The following is a 19714-nucleotide window of genomic DNA, read 5'->3' on the forward strand; positions in this document are numbered from 1 at the left end:
ATTTATCATGTAGTATTACAATAAGCCAAATATGAAACTGTTTCTTTTATTCTTCAGTGTAATTTCTCTAAGGAAAGAATCCCAATGTATTCAGTTTTGCATCATAGCATGGAATATAGTGCCTGACATACTGGAATGAATGAATAAATATTTCTTGAGTGAGTTTTCTTGGTCCAAGGAGATACAGTGATTGATCTGCAACAAGCATACCCTTCAGGTACTTTTGCAGTCATGACTTCCATAAGAACAAAGAAAAAAGGACTAGACTAACTGATAGAATTTATTATAATCCTGTTAGTTTATTTCCTTTAGTCATACTCTTAGGAGAAGGAAATGGCAACCCACTCCAGTATTCTTGCCTAGAGAATCCCGTGGACAGAGGAGCCTTGTGCGCTGCTGTCCATAGGGTCGCACAGAATCAGACATGACTGAAGTGACTTAGCATGCATACATGCATTGGAGAAGGAAATGGCAACCCACTCCAGTATTCTTGCCTGGAGAAACCCAGGGACAGAGGAGCCTGGTGGGCTGCCGTCTATGGGGTTGCACAGAGTCGGGCATGACTGAAGTGACTTAGCAGCAGCAGCAGTAATACCCCTAATTTCTTTTATATTTCATGCCTTAGATTGATCTAATTATAACATGTATTCAGCTCTGAAATGTTTTTTCCTTGGCCTTGTTGTCTGGTGTGGGTTGGAGAGGCAGAATGGTTTGAGGTTATGAGTGTAGACTTGGAAGCCAGACTTCTTGATATTGAATTCTGGTTTAGCCATTTACTCCCTGAATAAATTGGGGAAATTACACCTCTCTGTGCCTCAGTGTCCTCACTTGTTTTGCAAGTGGAAGTGTTAGTCACTCAGTTGTGTCCCCAACTCTTTGTGACCTCGTGGACTGTAGCTCGCCAGGCTCCTCTGTCCTTGGGATTCTCTAGGCAAGAATACTTGAGTGAGCTGCCATTTCCTCCTCCAGGAGATCTTCCCAACCCTAGTCTCCTGCATTGCAGGTAGATTTGTTTACTGTCTGAGCCACCAGGGAATCCTCAGTTGTTATAATAATACCTGTTTCATAGGGTTGATATATTAATACCTATGAAGTGCTTAGAGTAGAATCTAGCACAAAGGCGATTAACTTTCTTTCTTAAAGATTTTTTTGATGTGGACCATTTTTAAAGTCTTTATTGAATTCATTATAATATTGCTTCTGTTTTATATTTTTTGGCTAAGAGGCACATATGATCTTAGCTCCCTGACCGGGCATCGGACCCGCCCCCCCACCCCCCCCCCCCCCCCCCGCCCCCGCACTGCATTGGAAGGCAAAGTGTTAACCACTGGATAGCCAGGGAAGTTCCAGGGTGATAGCTTTTAGCTTTTATTTTGCCTAGCCTGGAGACAGAGCTAAGGGTGCTTGAACTTCAAAGACCTTCACAGTTTTTAGTTTATAGCATCCAGGCTCTGTCAGACTCAACCAAATGAAGACTAGGACTCCTAGGACTTTCCAGGGATCTTCTCTTCAAACTCTGGAAGCTTCTACTCCTCCATCCATATGATGGATGATTTAATGCATATGAGTATCTCCTTGAGTTTATATTCATCCTTTGGTTCTGGCTTAAAGTTCCAAAAAAAAGGATGTTTCAATGTAACACTCTTATTTAGGCTTTGACTCCTATGTATTCTTTCCTCTAGGAAAACTCACTTCTCTTTGAATCAACCCTTCAGTATTTTCAATCTGTCATCCTTCACTGAATCTGATACCCAAGGTTAACTAACTGATCACATGTATTGGTCAATGGAAGATTTGGTTCTCAGGACACATAACTTCCAATTCAAATCAAGTCCCAATTAATTATGCTGCCTCCCTATGTTGGACAGTCAACTTTCTATTTTATTACTTCCCTTTAATGGAAAGTTTTCTTTCTCCAGGCAGCCTTTTGTTCTCTCATGAATCCACTCTGGCTTTTTCTTAGAGTACTGCCGTAACCAAACACACTTTAAATGCTCCTAGTATATTATACAATACTTTCTTCTTTTCCCTGCAACCTTTAAATGAAGCCTACTCAGACTACCATCTCTGCAATGTTTCTCATTTTTGAAATCCCTTAACTCTTGACTTTTTAAACAGTAATTTTATTTATTTATTTTTGGCTGTGCTGGGTCTGTATTGCTGCACAAAGGCTTTCTCTAGTTGTGGTGAGTGGGGGCAACTCTCTACTTGCAGTGTGTGGGCTTCTCATTGCAGTGGCTTCTCTTGTTGCAGAGCATGGGCTCTAGTGTGTGCAGACTTCAGTAGTTGCAGCACAGGGGCTCAGTAGTTGCAGCTCCTGAGCGCTAGAGCACAGACTCAGTAGCTGTTGCACATGGGCTTAGCTGCTCCTCAAGATGTGGTATCTTTCCTGACCAGGGATCAAATCATTGTCTCCAGCATTGGCAGGTGGATTCTTTACCACTGAGCCAGCACAGATACCCCTTTCTATGAATTTTTATCTCAGGAGTCTATTGGGAATCACATGGAATTTTAATAAACATTTATTGAGTAAATGAGGAAACAGTGATAGAGACTGACCAGAAAAAAAAAAAAAAAGAAAGTTTATTCAACAAGCCTTCAGAGATGTTAAAAACTGTCTTCTTCCATGGAGATCTGAGTCTGTGGAACAGGGACTCCAGGAAAGTAGTTTTCATTGACATGGTCTTTAAGCATTTCCAGTATCTGTGATAGTGGAAAGGATAGAAAGTTCAGATGGACATAGGTTTCTGGAGCAGTGAAAATTCCTTCCGAGGTCTGGGTAGCATATTGCCAGAGGAAATCCAGTTAGTATAGTGGAAATGAGATTCATTACTTAAAATGATTCAACTTGCAGTTCTATGAACTATCTGAGATTTGACTATCAGGGGCCCCTTTTCAATAAAGGTATATATATATATTTTTTACAATAAGTTGCACCTTGAGCAGCATGATATCCATGAAAAATATTTAGCAAGAATTTTATGGAGGAGATTTGAGGGGAGACAAAGTGGTTCTCACTCCATCTGGAAGGAGTTTTGCTTACCTTTGCTGCAAGGAGCACTGTACTCAGCAACTGCAAACTCATCTGAATAAAAACAAAAACAGTCAAGCAAAGTGAGAAGGAAAGCAAACATCGATGGGATACAGGTTAGTGAAAGAATCTTTATTGTGGGAAGAATTGTATCAGAAACACCAGCATCATTCATTTGATGTGTTCTCACTGCCTTGTGTCTTCAAATACTTTATGTTACTCTTGAAGGGCAGCAGTTTAGATATCATACTTATTTAAATTTCATATTGTCCTAAGTTGATTTTGTCTGAAGAAAAGAGAACTAGATATCCTACAGGTGCTTTGTATTGGGAATAGTACATTTATACAGTAGGTAATTTCTACAATGTTTGTGTAGAAGACAAAGACAGGAGAATCAGACTTGGTGGAGACACACGAACTGATGAGAGCAGTTAGTTTAATGAACTGGCCCAACACATCTTTCAAATATAAATCTCTGTGATCAAGAATTTAATTTCTGTGTGAACGTTTTTCTCACTCACCTGTCTCATAATAGTCATAGACTTTCACTATGGCTGGTTTCAGATCTCTTATTGGGATGTCTTGCAGAACTGTGAAGGTCAAGGTCAGGGTCTCATTTGTCACCTATAAAGCAAAAAGGAAGTAAATGACCCTCCAGGGAGCTTCCATCTCTCTTTGAGTGAGTTTAAGTATTCACCTATTTGGGGGAAAAACTTTTTGTCAACTAACAGAGCCCTTAAATTGGGTTAAAAGCTCTCAAAGTAGATGAAAACTTCCCCAAACTGTTTCTTAAATAACTAAAACTATTCATACACTCCCATTAATGTGAGTTCATGGCTCTGTTAATAGGGGTGAATGATGTATGCTTTTTATTGTTTGAATACCTATGTTTATTTTTAAGTATCAGAATTCAATACTTTCACTTCTCTATCATGAAGAAATACTTATTATCTCAAAATACGTGTATATATATGGCTGAGTCCTTTCGCTTTTCACCTGAAACTGACACAACATTGTTAATTGGCTAATGTATGCATGCTAAGTTGCTCAGTCATGTCTGGCTCTTTGCGACCCTATGGACTACAGCCCACCAGGCTGCTCTGTCCATGGGATTTTCCAGGCAAGAATACTGGAGTGGGTTGCCATGCTCTCCTCAAGGGGATCTTCCTGAACCAGGGATTGAACTCTTGTCTGTTATGTCTTCTGCATTGGCAGGTAGGTTTTATTTTTTATTTTATTTTTTACCACTGAGCCACCTGGGAAGCCCAACTGGCTATACTCCCGTACAAAATAAAAAGTTAAAAAAAAAAAGAATATAAAAGGCAGGTCACTGCAGACTTAAGTTTCATAAAATTGTAAGCTATAATATCCATTAATATGGGAACAAATAAACTATGTAACAACACACAACTATAAAATCAGATTGGTTTATTGGTGGACTGATCCTATATTTTATGGTCTAAGTCCTTCCTGAGATTGATAGTGTATTACCCTTTTGTTTTACTGATGTGATGTTGAAATGTGTGTGTGCTGAGTCATGTGAAACCCTTAGCGATGCCAAGGACTATAGCCCACCAGCATACTGGAGTCGGTTGCCATTTACTCCTCCAGGGGATCTTCCTTACCTGGGGATCAAACCCTTGTCTTTTAAGTCTCCTGCATTGGCAGGTGGATTCTTTACCTTTGGTGTCACCTAGGATGCTGATATAGTAATTGACTAACCCCAATGGTTGCTTCCTTCTATTATGCAGTATTTGCAAAATAACTTGTGCACATAAGTCAGCATCTTTTGTGGAGAATTTCTTGCTTTTGGGGGTTCCTAGAAATATGCATATCCCAATATTATATATAACAAGCCATTTCTTCCCATAGTCCCAGATGAAATACAAATAGAGAAGAGGAGAATATTCATTGGAACTAATGTTAGAATTCTCAAATTTTTAGTATGGAGATGATGTCTCCAAAAATGTCTTATCTGTATATATTTGCAACTAGATTGGCAGGGAGCTCACCTTATCCAGATAAATCAAAACATGATTGTTGCTAACTTCTGTTCGGCTCACGTCAGATCTTTCTAGCTGAAGAAAATTAAGACATTGTAAATGTTAATAAACAGATGAAAACTCTGGGGAACCAGAGAAAAGAATGTTTATTACCAAATTAAGCCTAAGGAGGAAATTTTTTGAAACGCTTTTTACAAGCAAAGACAACAATGTGGCAAAATTAAAAAGGAAAGGTAATTGGGATGCAGGGTTTAATATTAGTATGATACAGGACCTATGTATAAAGTTGATTTATTTGAGGAAGAGGGAAAAAAAAATAGAAATTACCCATATTTCAAGGCTCAATTTATATTCCATTCCTTTATGGGGGCTTTTTTTTTTCTTTACTTTTTCTTATTCTCAGTTTTCTCTGTACTTCTGCAATAGTTCTAGTTTATGTCAAACTTCTTCATATTTTTTCACTAGCTCATGTGCTTATGCTTTATTTTCTAAGCTCCATTAAAATAGGAGGCTGCCAATACTTTTTTTCCTAGTAGATGTGGCTCTTAGCATAGTGCTGTTCATGACAGGAGACAGGCTGTTGCTGTGTCACTAAAGCAGTGGACAGGAAGGATGCTGGAGCTGGCATCCAGCATCCAGGTATGCCCAGGAAGTTCAGAAGACTAAATTAATATGATCCCTAATACCTGCCACCCCAGTGTGATCCATGGTGGAAGAACAGTCTCAAAATTGTCTGAATTGACCACTGAAGTTAGTAGTGAAAGACTAGTTAATGATAACAATGCTTCATAAAACTAGAAGAAAAGGAGAATATTTTACAGACCATTTGTTTTTCATGGGTGGAAGTTTTGGGTTATTAGTACTTAAAATTAATATCTTAATGGAAATATGACCAAAAAATTCATCACAAAATTTTGAAACCCATTAAAGCAAAGTTTAATGAGAAAAGAAACATGCTCCCCATACAAACACGCTAAATTATATTTCTGCATTTGGTGAAAGTAATGTCTTTGGTAGGAGTTGATTTAACAGTATTTTATATTAATGTCTTAGTCTAGAGATATATAAAACATTAAATAAAATAGAGTCTCCTGGGCTTATGTAGACCTACCATTTTCACTGTTGGTTTCAAGGGAATGAAGCCAGATACCATCTTCACGTCAACAATTGCCATGTTGGAGGCTGGACGGCTTCCAATATAACTAAAAATCCAGGGAAGAAAGGAGTTAGGATTTTCTGCGTTATTAAATATTTTTTTTCTATGTCCAGTAAGCACATAAGAGTCCTGAAAGGTACCAGAAATCTTCCTAAATTTCTTATCAAGTAGCTCAAAAAACTGGCTGTGCATTAGAATCTTCAGGGGAGCCTGTTGAAGCCACAGAGACCAGGCCTTACTCCAGACCAGATGAATCAGAATTTCATGGGTGTGACCTCTGAGAATCTGCCTTTTAAGAAAGCTCTATAAATGATGCATAGTTGGGCAGTTCAGTTCAGTCGCTCAATCATGTCCGATTCTTTGCGACCCCATGGACTGCACCATGCCAGGCCTTCCTGTCCATCACCAATTCCCGGAGTTTACTCAGACTCATGTCCATCGAGTTGCTGATGCCATCCAACCATCTCATCCTCTTTTGTCCCCTTCTCCTCCCACCTTCACTCTTCCCCAGCATCATGGTCTTTTCATATGGGTCAGTTCTTCACATCAGGTGGCCAAAGTATTGGAGTTTCAGCTTCAGCAACAGTCCTTCCAATGACTATTCAGTACTGATTTCCTTTAGGATGGACTGGTTGGATCTCCTTGCAGTCCAAGGGACTCTCAAGAGTCTTCTCCAACACCACAGTTCAAAAGCATAGATGGGCATAAGATTGCTAATTTATCCAGTTATTTGTTACATGTACTTTTTTTTTTTTTCCTGAATAATATCCCCAACCAGGTTATAATATTCTTGTTGTTCAGTCACTAAGTTGGGTCTGACTCTTTGCGATCCCATAGACTACAGGATACCAGGCTCTTTTGTCTTTCACTATCTGCCAGAGTTTGCTCATAATATTCTTTTTTTTTTTGCTCATAATATTCTTGTGTACAGATACAGATAGCCTAGTAGTTATTTGAAAATGGCTGCATATGTATGTATTTCCCCCAGATTGATTATTTTATATGTAATCTGAGATTTAATTATCACCAGTAGGAATTCTAACTAAAGAGTCACTACTCCCTTCTATTCATACTTTTCAAGAGGTCTCCACCTTTGTCCTGGATAAAGCAAGAATAATATCAGATTTCATGACAATAAAATGAAATCAGGATGAATCATAACATTAGAATAAAATCAGGAATTCAGGTTAGAGGCAAGGGGTAATGTTCTTTATGTAATTATTATTGAGGGGGATTAATAAGCTGTAAATAAGGAGATTAGACACTAAGAGATCCTGCAGTGGGGGATATACAATGTAAACTCCATCACTGAGAAATTCTGCGTCAATATGGGAACAGGTTGCTTTTTCAATAAATGCAGAACAGACATTCACTGTCACGCTGCTCTGCTTAATGTGGAGTTCTAGTGAGAAGATTGGCTGTTATACCCAGAACTACATGATGCAGTTAGAGGTCTTACCTGACATTCAGTGAAATCTGGAAGCTAGTGTGGGCTTTGGGTCCATCACAAGTTTGAGGCAGAGTCTGCACCTCCAAAGCAAATGGGAACTCGTCTTTTTTCAGGAGAATATTGTATTTCAAAGATGTCTGTGGAACAGAGAAAAATCTGTGATTTTTCCTTCTCCAGGACTCCTCCCAGATACCTCAACTCTTTCTCTCATTTGTGCCATCGCTCACTGAGTTAGGACTTTTCAGTGACCATGGTGACTCTGGACCTTCTGTCCCCAGAATCTCACCTGGAGGTAAACACATCCTTCTCCTGTGACTGACATGCTGTACTCTCCAGGCACCTCTGGCAATGAAACCTGCTGTAGCAACAGGCGGTTGCTGTTTTCCACTTGGAATTTTGTGGAAAATGTCCCTGAAGACTTGATGGTCACCTGTGCAGCCTTGCTAGTCCTGGTGAAAGTGGCTGCTCCATATCTGGACAAGGCATGGAGAGCTACCACTGTGTCCTGGAAGAGACAGGTGAGAGGACCCACGTAGGCATGACAGCCCTTGAAAGACCCAAAAGTCCATGTTAGTGAATAGTGAAAGTCACTCAGTCATGTCTGACTCTTTGCGACCCCATGGACTGTAGCCTGCCAGGCTCCTCTGTCCATGGAATTCTCTAGGTAAGAATACTGGAGTGGTTAGCCTTTCCCTTCTCCAGGGTATCTTCCTAACCCAGGGATTGAACCCAGGTATCCCGCATTGCAGGCAGATTCTTTACTGTCTGAGCCACCAGGAAAGCCCAAGAATACTGCAGTGGATAGCCTATCCCTTCTCCTGGGGAACTTCCCAACTCAGGGATAGGACCAAGGTCTCCTGCATCGCAGGAGGATTCTTTACCAGCTGATTTACCAGGGAAACCCCAAATCCATGTTAGCTGCCACAAAAGGAGCTTCGGTTTCCTATTTCCTGTTCCCCTCACTACTTCAGTAGTAGAATCCTCATTTTAAGATTGATTATAATCCTTAGATAGATGACAGAACCATATCTTTTGCATATCTGCCTTGGACTGTATGGTTCTGATCATGTATCCTTATTTCTCACCATCCTTCAATACTAATAACATTTATCCTCATTTCAAGCATTTGTATCTTCATTTTTTCCTTCTTTTGAATGTTTGTATCTTGTTCAAACATTTTGCTACCTGAAGGTGAAGTGAAAGGTTCTGGCTAAGCACGGACCTGGGTGGAAGAGAAGCCCCCCTGGGAATTCTGCTGCTTTGAGATCCACTTCACGATGCTCATGGCAGGGGTGAGGTCCTGTGAGGTCGGGGCAGGCTGGGCCGTGAGGTGAGCAAGGAGCACGTAGGCCGTCATCTCCACCTCTGCAGACGGAGCCCTGGGTTGGTAAACATCCTCCATGAGCGCCCTCGGTTTCTGAGGTCGTGTCCAGTGGATGGAATTACCTGGAGGTGAGAAAAAGATTTTTTCATGTGGTATGTAAGTGACCACATACTCATATTCAACTTCAAGTAAAAGTATAGGAGCCAGACCTAAAGTGAGGGTTGCATTCCAACGATAGTCTGTTAAACCTTATCTAGATGCTTTTCCTTATATGAAAAGCTGAACTTGACTTCTCATAGAACTTGGGCTAAGGTGGTCATGTTGCTGAAGTCCAAAGCCTACAGCCGGCCAAGATGCCAAATGGTTGCTGCAGTTGTGTTAATGGAAGAAATAGCTGAGCAAATTCTCTCATTGGTTGTAGTAATTTCCTGTATTTGATGTTATTCCAACCTCAATTTTCTATAAAGCCTGTCTTTGTAGATTTCTTATAAGGATAACAAATCACATGAGATAATGGAGTTTTCATTCATTAGATTAAAAAAAGTAGAGTAATTCTCAAAATACCAAAGGCTGACAGGGTGTGAAATAACAGGTACTGATTTATACTGCTGTGGGAGGTAAACAGCTCTTTGGAGAGTAATTTGGCAGTAATCCAGCAAAGCGGAAAATGTACTGAGCTCACGAATCCAGCAGTTATGCTTTCCAAGTTTAAGTTAGACAAACTCAGGTCCTACCCCCTCAAGGAGAATATGAGTATTCATTGCAGCATGGTTTGCAACAGAAGTAAATAACAAGAAAAGATCCATGAGAAGAGACACTCTATATAAGTTATGCCCTTTTAGTATATTGTAATGTATTATGCTAGTCAATCTAATCACATGGACCACAGCCTCGTCTAACTCAATGAAACTAAGCCATGCCCTGTTGGGCCACCCAAGATAGGTGGGTCATGGTGGAGAGGTCAGACACAATGTGGTCCACTGGAGAAGGGAATGGCAAACCACTTCAGTATTCTTGCCTTGAGAACCCCATGAACAGTATGAAAAGGCAAAATGATAGGATACTGAAAAAGGAATTCCCCAGGTCGGTAGGTGCCCAATATGTTACTGGAGATCAGTGGAGAAATAACTACAGAAAGAATGAAGGGATGGAGCCAAAGCAAAAACAATACCCACTTGTGGATGTGACTGGTGATGGAAGCAAGGTCCGATGCTGTAAAGAACAATATTGCATAGGAACCTGGAATGTCAGGTCCAAGAATCAAGGCAAATTGGAAGTGGTTTAACAGGAGATGGCAAGAGTGAACATCAACATTCTAGGAATCAGTGAACTAAAATGGACTGGAATGGGTGAATTTAACTCAGATGACCATTATATCTACTACTGTGAGCAGGAATCCCTCAGAAGAAATGGAGTAGCCATCATGGTCAACAAATGAGTCCAAAATGGAGTACTTGGATACAATCTCAAAAATGACAGAATGATCTCTGTTCGTCTCCAAGGCAAACCATTCAACATCACGGTAATCCAAGTCTATGACCCAACCAGTAATGCTGAAGAAGTTGAAGTTGAACGGTTCTATGAAGACTTACAAGACCTTTTAGAACTAACACCCAAAAAAGATGTCCTTTTCATTATAGGGGACTGGAATGCAAAAGTAGGAAGTCAAGAAACACCTGGAGTAACAGGCAAATTTGGCCTTGGAATACGGAATGAAGCAAAGCAAAGGCTAAATGAGTTTTGCCAAGAAAATGCACTGGTCATAGCAAAAACACTCTTTCAACAACACAAGAGAAGATTATACACATGGACATCACCAGAAGGTCAACACCGAAATCATATTGATTATATTCTTTGCAGCCAAAGATGGAAAAGCTCTCTACAGTCAGCAAAAACAAGTCTGGGAGATGACTGTGGCTCAGATCATGAGCTCCTTAATGCCAAATTCAGACTCAAATTGAAGAAAGTAGGGCAAACCACTAGGCCATTCAGGTATGACCTAAATCAAATCCCTTATGATTATACAGTAGAAGTGAGAAAAAGATTTAAGGGACTAGCTCTGATAGATAGAGTGCCTGATGAACTATGGACAGAGGTTTGTGACATTGTACAGCAGACAGGGATCAAGACCATCCCCAAGAAAAAGAAATGCAAAAAAGCAAAATGGCTGTCCGGGGAGGCATTGCAAATAGCTGTGAAAAGAAGAGAAGTGAAAAGCAAAGGAGAATAGGAAAGATATAAGCATCTGAATGCAGAATTCCAAAGAATAGCAAGAAGAGATAAGAAAGCCTTCCTCAGTGATCAAAGCAAAGAAATAGAGGAAAACAACAGAATGAGAAAGACTAGAGATCTCTTCAAGAAAATTAGAGATACCAAGGGAACATTTCATGCAAAGATGGGCTCAATCAAAGACAGAAATGGTCTGGACCTAACAGAAGCAGAAGATATTAAGAAGAGGTGGCAAGAGCACACAGAAGAACTGTCCAAAAAAGATCTTCACGACCCAGATAATCATGATGATGTGATCACTCACCTGGAGCCAGACATCTTGGAATGTGAAGTCAAGTGGGCCTTAGAAAGCATCACTATGAACAAAGCTAGTGGAGGTGATGGGATTCCAGTTGAGCTATTTCAAATCTTGAAAGATGATGCTGTGAAAGTGTTGCACTCAATATGCCAGGACATTTGGAAAACTCAGCAGTGGCCACAGGACTGGAAAAGTTCAGTTTTCATTCTAATCCCAAAGAAAGGTATTCCAAAGAATGCTCAAACTACCACACAATTGCACTCATCTCACATGCTAGTAAAGTAATGCTCAAAATTCTCCAAGCCAGGCTTCAGCAATACGTGAACTGTGAACTTCCAGATATTCAAGCTGGTTTTAGAAAAGGCAGAGGAACCAGAGATCAAACTGCCAACATCTGCTGGATCATGGAAAAAGCAAGAGAGTTCCAGAAAAGCATCTATTTCTGCTTTATTGACTATGCCAAAGCCTTTAACTGTGTGGTGCCGGGAGCCAGCGTGAGGAATTCCACTCATGACGAGGTCATGCGGCAGAGCTCTGACGGCAAGGCTAAACAGAACTCAGGTTTTCTCCCCTGGAATTTTCTGAGCATCCAGCCCCCCAAAATAAGAATCTGCCTGCTTTTCTACTCTTCTGACATTCTCTGGAAAAAGTCAATTCAGGGCTTTAGTCTTCTGCATTTGAAAGAGTGTTTCAATCCAAATACCCCTCTGATGGCTTTCTAGCCTGCCTGCAGGACTCGTACAGCTGCGCAAGTGATTGTTTGAGGCCTCCTGACAGCAGGAGGCACAGGAAGCTTAAAACATCCTAGGAATGTAGGGGCTTCCGAAGAGTCAAAATCATTAGAATAGGACTGATTAAAGGTTTCATTTGCTGAGCCAATACTTGCTGCCAAATTTTCATATCCTTTATTTTTAGATATAGTTGGTATATAGAAATCAAGTAGTAGACCTGGTAGATCTTTGAGTTAAGTACCTTCTTTGTTATAACCACTGCACCTTTGTTCTATAGAGATGCAACTTTAGCGCTTTAAGGAGATACAGATTAAAGAAAAACACTTAGGGGAAACGAAATTAACATTCATTAAGGAAGAGAGCCAAAAAGTGTTAACAAGCCTTTTGGCCAGAAGATAATGTAAATCACCTGAGACCTTTTGTATACAAAAAGATATACAGAAAGGGTCTGGGCTACTAAGGCTACATAATTTTGTATTACCCACTGATCTCTGTGTATAATCTAAAGTATAAAAGGCCTTGAAGGACAATAGAAGGAGAGCCAGTCACTGGACTGGTTTCCCCCGTTTCTCCTCTTTACTCTGATTTCAGGCTGAATTCCCATCTGGGGCGTGGAGGCTCACTATGTCTACTTACATGTCCCAGCTTTTAAGATCCTTAAGAGAGAGAGCCCAAGGCGGCCTAACGTAGATGGTGCAAGCTCCTTGTCTGGAACTTTATTGGTTTTCCATGTAACCCAAGTTAATCAGTCTCTTCTCTCCACTTAATTTTTCCTACTACACTATTTCTTCCTAATCTAATCTTATATTAATAAATAAATAAGTCTTTCCTCGCTGACTCCATCCACCCTTCGAATTCCCTGGATCTACCGGGGCTGGGCCCTGGCAATGTGGATCACAATAAACTGTGGAAAATTCTGAAAGAGATGGGAATACCAGACCACTTGACCTGCCTCTTGAGAAACCTATATGCAGGTCAGGAAGCAACAGTTAGAACTGGACATGGAACAACAGACTGGTTCCAAATAGGAAAAGGAGTATGTCAAGGCTGTATATTGTCACCCTGCTTATTTAACTTATATGCAGAGTACATCATGAGGAGTGCTGGGCTGGAAGAAGCACAAGCTGGAATCAGGATTGCTGGGAGAAATATCAATCACCTCAGATATGCAGATGACACCACCCTTATGGCAGAAAGTGAAGAGGAACTAAAAAGCTTCTTGATGAAAGTGAAAGGGGAGAGTGAAAAAGTTGGCTTAAATCTCAACATTCAGAGAACTAAGATCATGGCATCTGGTTCTATCACTTCATGGGAAATAGGTGGGGAAACAGTGGAAACAGTATCAGACTTTATTTTTTGGGGCTCCAAAATCACTGCAGAGGGTGATTACAGCCATGAAATTAAAAGACGCTTACTCCTTGGAAGAAAAGTTATGACCAACCTAGATAGCATATTCAAAAGCAGAGACATTACTTTGCCAACAAAGGTCCATCTAGTCAAGGCTACGGTTTTTCCAGTGGTCATGTATGGATGTGAAAGTTGGACTGTGAAGAAGGCTGAGTGCCGAAGGATTGATGCTTTTGAAGTGTGGTGTTGGAGAAGACTCTTGGGAGTCCCTTGGACTGCAAGGAGATGCAACCAGTCCATTCTAAAGAAGATCAGTCCTGGGTGTTCATTGGAAGGAATGATGCCAAAGCTGAAACTCCAGTACTTTGGCCACCTCTTGTGAAGAGTTGACTCACTGGAAAAGGCTCTGATGCTGGGAGGGATTGGAGGCTGGGGGAGTAGGGGACGACAGAGAATGAGATGGCTGGATGGCATCATCAACTCGATGGACATGAGTTTGAGTAAACTCTGGGAGTTGGTGATGGACAGGGAGGATGGTGTGGTGTAGTTCATGGGTTCACAAAGAGTCAGACATGACTGAAAGACTGAAGTGAACTGAATGTATTATGCAGCAGTGAAAATTAACACACATGTACAAGGGATTCCTTTCAGCCTAATGTTGAACTTAAAATACAAATGGTAAGCAGACAGACAAAGATCAAGTAGAAATACTTAGAAGGATGATAGTTCTTATCTAAAGATGAAAAATGTAAGCATTCTGAATATTATTTAGGATTACACATGCAATAAAAAGATAAATCCATGGAGATTGTAATGACAAATTCTAGATCAACTACTTTTTAGCGTAGGAGTGGCACCCTGAGGGTTTTTCCAGCATTGGTAATATTCTGTTTCTTAATCTGAAAGGGAGTTATTAAAGGTATTTGCTAATTATTCTTTATGCATTTTTGTATATCTGAAATATTTCTCAGTGCATTACAAGAGTAAACAACTAATAGCACTGTCAAGGGAGAAAAGCAGGATATGTTTTATTGGATATCTTATTATTTGCATTTTATTTTGATTTCTTCTACCTGTCACATAGACCATTATATACATAGAAATATTGTGTGGATAATGAATAGACTTTTCCAACATCATCAGTTTTGTGAAATGAGCATAAAATATTAGAATTTATTCATGGGATTACTTCTTCCAGTCTTATGTTTAAAATGATATGATACACTGGGTGAGGGTGGAGCATATATTGAGAACTGATATATTAATCAATAGCTAATACTTGTATAGCACTTGCTCTGGGCCATATACTTTTTAAGCACTAGTCTTCAGAGGCCAAGCTTCTTACTCTTACAGTATACTGCCTTTTAATCTTTGGATGTGTAAGTTGAGTAAGAAACTTCAAGTCTATAATGATATAGAGGGACTTCCTTGGTGGCCCAGTGGTTAAGACTGAGCCTTCCAATGCAAGTGGTATGGATTCAACTCTTGGTCAGGGACCTAGGATCCCACATACTGCATAGTGTGGTCAAAAATTAAAAAATAAACAAAATGTAAATATAATGATATAGTTAAAAGAAGAGAGGGAAAGGGATCCTGAGAGGTAGTCATGGGAGACCTTTGGTGTGGAATTCTTGATTCCGAGAATGTGGGATGGGAGAAAGTTCTTGGGTGTGCTCTCACCGTTCTTCACGGCTTCCTTATGCAGTGACGTGAGTACCTCTGTCCTCCTTTCCTGGTTACCTGCCAGGGCAAAGGCATAGGCCAACAGTGCCTTGGTGTAGACGTGGCTGTCTTGGGATCCTTCCTTGGCTGACTTCCAGGCTGAGTCCAGGCAAAACAGGGCATTGCGGACGACAGGATGCTGGCGAGGGAGAACAGGAAGGGGGTGAGCTGTGTGAATTGGGAGGTTGGGGCCCCCAGGTGAAAACAGACCACAGCACAGAGGTCAAGTTGTTCAGAAGCATTTGTCCCTCTAGCCTCGTTCTTAGGGAGGGAGAGAATAGTATTTTTTAATTTGCTAGTCTACATTCATAGTGCAAGAATATAATCCATATCTTTAGAACTCTAGATTCTATGTGTGTGTGGTGCTGGTGGTGAGGTTGCTAGGGAAGAAATAGATGAGGGCCATCACTGAGAAAGTGTAAATGTGTCTTAGTGGTTTGATCAAATTCTCTTATGATCTGGGAAACACTGGCATTGCATAGTGGGAAAGGTGAGTAAGGTGACATTTCAGACAACATGTCAGCAGTTTCACTGCATCCAGAGCAATGCTTTAGGCAGGACACTTACTGTGACAGGGAGAGGCATCTCTAGAAGGGCGATGGTGATGTAGGCAGAGAGGGTCACTTCATCGTCCACCCCACCCTGTAAACATGAGACAGAGAGAGATTTATGAAGGACATTTATAGAGATACAGCTTACCTTAGGAAACAAGAAAAATCTCAAATAAACAATTTAATCTTATGCCTGAAGCAACTATAGCAAGAAGAACAAACAAAACCCAAAGTGTGTAGAAGAAAAGAAATCATAAAGATCAGAGCAGAAATAAATGAAATAGAAACTAAAAATTAAAAAAAGGTCAGTGAAACTAAAAGCTGGTTCTTTGAAAATACAGATAAATTGATAAACCTTTCACTGGACTCGTCATGAAAAAAAAAGGGAGCGGGCCCAAATCAATAAAATCAGAAGTGAAAAAAGAAGTTACAACAGACACTACAGACATACAGTGGAGTATAAGAGAGTGCTATCAGCAACTGTATGTCAATAAAATGGACAATCTAGAAGAAGTGGACAAATTCCTAGAAGGTGCCATCTCCCAAGAAATTGAACCAGGAAGGAATAGAAAGTTTGAACAGACCAATTACCAGTACTGAACTTGACTCAGTAATTTAAAAACTCCCAATAACTTCTGAGAATGCTCTTCATCAGCTCCTTGTATTCTGTTGTAAAGGGATTTGTCCTAACCCATATTCATCACCGTGGGGCAAAGTATCACAGTCACCCTAAGTTCCATCCCCTCTTTCTGGTGCTGCTATCCAGGTTTTTTTTTCATCTGACACCTTCCTTAAGGAATCCTTAGGTTATCACTTCCTCTCCTTATTCTTGTGGACAGTATAATGGACAAAGGAAAAATAGCCCTGGGAATACTTCACCTTGATGGCATTGTTAAGCAGAGACCCAGAACTCCTGAAACAGCCATTGCTCTTCTGCTTTTGGGCCAGCCAGGTGAGAGCTTCAGTAATATGTGCTTCATCAATGAAGATATAGCCTCGAGCCTGGGCAAAACTCTTCAGTACAAAGGCCGTGAGCCTGTCGGGGAGAGGAAGTGATGATCACATCTATGTTGGTACAGTGGTTTCATAACCACTTCACAGCAGCCTGCATAGGACACGTCTCATACACTGATGTGAGTCATCTAACAGACATACTTGTGAACTTAGAGCTTCCATTGCCTTTACTTGATGAGTCTGCTGGATTTAGTATAGTTGACTCTTGAACAACATGGTTTGAAATGCATGAGTCCACTTACTCAATGGTTTTTTTTTTTCTTTTTTTAACAAATATGTACTACAGTACTACATGATCCCCAGTTGGTTGAATCTGTGGATGGACAACTGGGTTATAGAGGGCCAACTGTAGAGTGACAGTGTAGAATTTTCTACTGCTGAAGGTCAGCACCCATAACCTGCATGTTTTTCAAGGGTCAGCTGTACTCCTAATGTTACTTTTTTTTTTCTGTTTGATTAAGGCTTTAAATCTTTAGTGATTTTCTTTTGTAGATGGTAGCATTTTCTCGTATACAGCTGTTACATGTGGTGCCTTCTGACACTGTTTTGCCTGAGGTATCTCTTTTTTGATTTTTTTTTGATGTGGGCCATTTTAAAGGTCTTTATTGAGTTTGTTACAATATTGCTTCTGTTATATAAGGCTTGTGGGATCTTAGCTGCCCAACCAGAGATCGAACCTGCACTGCCTCTGTTAGAAGGCAGTCTTCGCCCCTGGACCACTGGGGATGTTCCTACCTTAGGGATTTAAAAATAATGTTTGATATCACTGGGACCATCTCATTTCTTTCCTCACTATTAGTTTATTAGTGATCAAAGTGAATCTGATCTAAAAAAACATAATCTGAAGTTAACACAGTTTATTTGGAAGTTATGTGATATGGTCACTGGCTATCTCATTTAAAAAGTCATGGTTATGGAGGCTATTTTAAAAAAATAGCTATTTCAGAAAGAATTCCTTGGTGTATTATGAACAGGATGAATTCTGGGGACAAGTCTAACATATGTGTATTCGAATCTCAGCTTTTTTGCTTGTTGCCTTGCTAGTCTTGTATATTTATCCAGTATAACTAACTATATAGGCTTAATGATAATATCTGATAGGGTTACTGGGAATATAATTTTGATTATATATGTAAGAGAGCTGACACAAAAATAGAAGCTTGTAAAAGCTTTCTTTCCCTTACCAAGTATTGCCCTCACTGTTGCCGTGATGCTCCCCAAAGGTGCTGTAAGAGCCATCGAAGTGCTTGTAGAGCAGCTGTCTCTGGTAACCTGGAGTGGAAGTTTCATAAGCAACATGATATATTGTACATTGCATGGCCAGACAAATCATCAAAATGCCCTGGCATCTTGTGCTATTCCCTAAATTTTGTTGCAATATGTTGGATGGTTCTGAGTCCTAAACATTTTATCGGAGGTTGGACACTGGATAGGTCTCATGAAATTAACCATCATAGTAGTCTTATTATTGTAAATATCCTGGAATGATACATTTACATATCATAGAACGGATAAGTAACTCAAGCCTACTGGAGAATCCAATCTGTTATTAAAATAACACTGCAAAGTTTTCATGCACTTATTCAGTCACTCACCAGTGTTGAGGTAGTGGATAGCCTTGGACTTGAGCTCTGCAGTCAGCTGCTGTGTCTCATTTAGATAATCCAGAACATAGATGTTAGGGGCAAAGAGGGCCATATTCTGTTCTCCACAACCATAGGGCATTTGGAGGAGATTTTGGGTGTTTCGCATGGCAGAGCCTAATATGTCTCCTAGGAAATGGGAGAGATAGGAAGTCATAAAATTTATAGATTATGATGTATCAGAATCATTAAGAAGAAATGTATAATTAGCTAAGGTAAAGAAAGGAGGATTTTTAGGAAGGGTGGGTCTTTTAAGTCCAGAATTATGATTAAAAGCAATAAATAAGTCCAAAGGAGAAGAGAACAAAGAAGTTAAAATTATAGCTGTTATTTTGAGAAAATATTTATGGAAAAAATAGTAGATATTGTCTAATATGGTTCACTAGTCCCCTATAGTCCCCTAGGGCTGGAGACTCACCCAAAACTGAGAAGGAGGCTCGGGCAGATTCTTCCACCACATTTGGTGGCAGCTTCAGAAGTAATGATTCAGACGCCTCGGCACCTAGAGAAAGAAACAAATCAACCATGATGAAAATGACTTCTACTGTATATCTTCCTAAAGAGCTCCAAGACCCAGAAGCCAGAACTATGCCTTGAACCTAAACTTCTTCTGAAAAGTTGTCCCTCTTTTAATATTCCAGTTTTTAAAATATCTTCCACATATATGAATGGGACTCTGAGATTTCTAGAATCTTTCCTTTCCCAGCCTCCTCGTGTGTGGAATTGTTGCCAAAAGAAGGCTACACATTGACAAGAGCCTGTTATATCGTGATTCTCTGTAATTCCCCACAAGGGAAGCCCAAAATCTAGTTTTTTGGGACTTTCCTGATAGCTCAGTTGGTAAAGAATCCGCCTACAATGCATGAGACCCTGGTTGGATTCCTGGGTCGGGAAGATCCGCTGGAGAAGGAATAAGGTACCCACTCCGGTATTCTTGGGCTTCCCTTGTGGCTCAGCTGGTCAAGAATCTGCCTGCAATTCAGGAGACCTGGGTTCAATCCCTGGGTTGGGAAGATACCCTGGAGAAGGGAAAGGCTACCCACCCCAGTATTCTGGCCTGGAGAATTCCATGGACTGTGTAGTCCATAGGGTTGCAAAGAGTTGAACACAACTCAAGTGTTTCATTAAGACCAGACTATGGTCAATATCTTGGTGGTGGTTTCAGCTGTCACTCAAAAGTTCCTGAATTCTACCTTAATGCTCAGTCTTTACTTC

The 19714-nt window shown here is 40.4% G+C and overlaps 1 protein-coding gene across 2 annotated transcripts in view; it reads right to left on the bottom strand.

The window, feature by feature from the left end:
• LOC102175560 (alpha-2-macroglobulin) overlaps window positions 2505–19714 on the bottom strand; it is a 71092-nt gene continuing 53882 nt past the window's right edge. For both annotated transcript variants that reach the window (XM_018048527.1, XM_005680884.3), the window contains exons 23-36: window positions 18918–19001; window positions 18452–18628; window positions 18041–18128; window positions 16722–16878; window positions 15859–15933; window positions 15250–15430; window positions 8863–9086; window positions 7927–8145; window positions 7650–7777; window positions 6146–6236; window positions 5044–5109; window positions 3553–3655; window positions 3044–3085; window positions 2505–2703 (exon numbers count right to left, since the gene is read on the bottom strand). In XM_018048527.1, coding sequence (XP_017904016.1) covers window positions 2687–2703; window positions 3044–3085; window positions 3553–3655; window positions 5044–5109; window positions 6146–6236; window positions 7650–7777; window positions 7927–8145; window positions 8863–9086; window positions 15250–15430; window positions 15859–15933; window positions 16722–16878; window positions 18041–18128; window positions 18452–18628; window positions 18918–19001 — 1652 coding nt within the window. In that variant the 3' untranslated portion in view covers window positions 2505–2686. The remainder of the gene's footprint in view (window positions 2704–3043; window positions 3086–3552; window positions 3656–5043; window positions 5110–6145; window positions 6237–7649; window positions 7778–7926; window positions 8146–8862; window positions 9087–15249; window positions 15431–15858; window positions 15934–16721; window positions 16879–18040; window positions 18129–18451; window positions 18629–18917; window positions 19002–19714) is intronic.

Source organism: Capra hircus, chromosome 5 (assembly GCF_001704415.2).
Source record: "Capra hircus breed San Clemente chromosome 5, ASM170441v1, whole genome shotgun sequence".
In the NCBI taxonomy this organism is placed as follows: Eukaryota; Metazoa; Chordata; class Mammalia; order Artiodactyla; family Bovidae; genus Capra; species Capra hircus.